At 47.4% G+C, this 2,207-nt stretch overlaps 1 protein-coding gene across 1 annotated transcript in view; it reads right to left on the reverse strand.

Moving 5' to 3' along the window:
* STXBP1 (syntaxin binding protein 1) overlaps positions 1-2,207 on the reverse strand; it is a 91,278-nt gene that overhangs the window by 21,573 nt on the left and 67,498 nt on the right. Inside the window, exons 11-12 of the mRNA XM_017892819.1 lie at positions 1,129-1,186; positions 982-1,047 (exon numbers count right to left, since the gene is read on the reverse strand). Coding sequence (XP_017748308.1) covers positions 982-1,047; positions 1,129-1,186 — 124 coding nt within the window. The remainder of the gene's footprint in view (positions 1-981; positions 1,048-1,128; positions 1,187-2,207) is intronic.

Consider the following 2,207-nt stretch of genomic DNA (forward strand, 5'->3'; position numbering starts at 1 on the left):
CCCGGCTAATTTTTGTCCTCATTTTTTTTTTTTTTTTTGAGACAGAGTCTTGCTCTGTCGCCCAGGCTGGAGTACAGCGGCCGAATCTCAACTCACTGCAAGCTCCGCCTCCCGGTTTTACGTCATTCTCCTGCCTCAGCCTCCCAAGTAGCTGGGACTATAGGCGCCCGCCACCTCGCCCGGCTAGCTTTTGTATTTTTTTTTTTAGTAGAGACGGGGTTTCACCATGTTAGCCAGGATGGTCTCAATCACCTGACCTCGTGATCCGCCCGTCTCGGCCTCCCAAAGTGCTGGGATTACAGGCTTGAGCCACCGCGCCCGGCCAATTTTTGTCCTTATAGTAGATATGGGGTTTCACCATGTTGACCAGGCTGATCTCAAACTCCTGACCTCAGGTGATCTGCCCACCTCAGTCTCCCAAAGTGCTGGAATTATAGGTGTGAGCCACCGCGCCCAGCCAACGATGGTTTTATTACTACAATGCATCCACAAATTCTTTGATACTCCTCCTTTTAGGAGGCAGAGCTTCATTCCCTCCTGGATTTAGTAGCTTGCTTCTAACAAGCAATGTGGAGGAAGTGATAATGCATGGCATCCAGGATCAGGACATAAAAGGTATTGTGACTTCCTCCTAGCACTCTCTCTGTCAGACGGCTCACTCTGGGGAAAGCCAGTGGCCCTGTTGGGAGGATGCTCAAGCAGCCCTGTGGAGAGGCCCATGTGGTGAACTGAGGCCTCCTGCCAACAGCAGGGGAATAGGAAGGAAAACATAAAGAGGGGAAAAGAAAGTGACAGGAAATAAGGTGCCTATCCCAGCCTTTCATTTTCTTTTCTAATAAAAATTGAAGATGACTAAAAATCTGCGATTTTCCATAGATTATTCCATAGACTATCTATTCCACAGAGTAGTAGGGCTTTGAGAAGTCTTTTTGTGGTTGTTTCTACTCAATGATTCAAACAGACGATTCGGGGCTGCCATACCTTGCTGAGCTCTTTCTGGTACTGAGGCATCTTTTTCAGCATCTGGGACAGGTCCCGCATGGTGGTCTGTAAGGGAAAGGAAAGCATATGGTGTCACTCTAATGGCCCTGATGTCAGGAGGCTTTGCAAGGCTGGCGGGCACAGGACAGGACAGCCGCCCTCAATAGGGTTCCCAAGTGCACTCTCCGTAACCCTCAAAATGAATCTGTGAAACACAAGATCATGTGTGTTTAGATTTCCAGGCCTCTGGCTCAAAAATTTTTTTGATCCAAATATGATTGTCTTACAGGTTGGGAACTGAACTCTGAAGTCTCTAGAAGTTACATTTTATTCTATGCTTATTGAACTAGAAAGCTGTTGAGAGCCAATTCTTGGTGAGGAAAAAAATCCTTCTATTCATTGCTTTTCTTCATCCTCAGCTCAAGCAGCCTTAGCATCAAGTTTGCACTTTCTCCTGGCAGAAAGACTGTGGGTGTGTGGACAGGAGAACAGGGAGGTCAGAGAGGGTGGGAATCTGCACCCGAGGGGCAAGATGGGTCTGTGTGCTTTCTAACTGTGTAGGCCATCTAATCCCATCCATTTATCCCACAAAAATTTACTTAATTACTACTATATACCAGGAACGATTAGGTGCTGGAGATACAAGGACAAAAGTGAAAAAAAGAATCTCTGATTCACGGAGAATCAGAGCATCCAGGAGAGGAGTCAGATAAAGCATTGCAGAGATCAGGGCCCTTCGAGGGGACTCACCAGGTAGTGTGGGTGCAGTGCACATGGCACAGACATCTGCCTAGTCTAGGTAGGGGACCGGGGAGGGTTTCCCTGAGGAAATGATGTTTGAGCCAAAGAACCTGGCCAGGTCTGAGGTAAGAGGACCCTGGCATGGCTGGAGCAGGAAGGCAGGGCAAGAAGGACAGGGGCAGAGATGAGACCAGAGAGAGGCCTGTGGGGCTCATGATCTGGGCTTTGGAAGGGTTGTGTGTGTGTGTGTGTGTGTGTGTGTGTGTGTGTGTGTGTGTGTGTTGCAGATGGGAGTTATTCTAAGGGGAACAGGAAGTCCCCTTAAATGGTTTTAAGCAAGGGAGTAATACAACCAGAGTTGCAGTTGGGTAATTTCACTTCCCTTGACTAAGACAGGTGCACCACCTCTGATAAACAGGCAGGATATGGAGAGGCTTAGGTAAGGTAGCTTATAAATTCTAATTTTTTTTTTTTTTTTTTTTTTT

Source organism: Rhinopithecus bieti, unplaced genomic scaffold (genome assembly GCF_001698545.2).
Source record: "Rhinopithecus bieti isolate Rb0 unplaced genomic scaffold, ASM169854v2 scaffold_22745, whole genome shotgun sequence".
Lineage (NCBI taxonomy): Eukaryota > Metazoa > Chordata > Mammalia > Primates > Cercopithecidae > Rhinopithecus > Rhinopithecus bieti.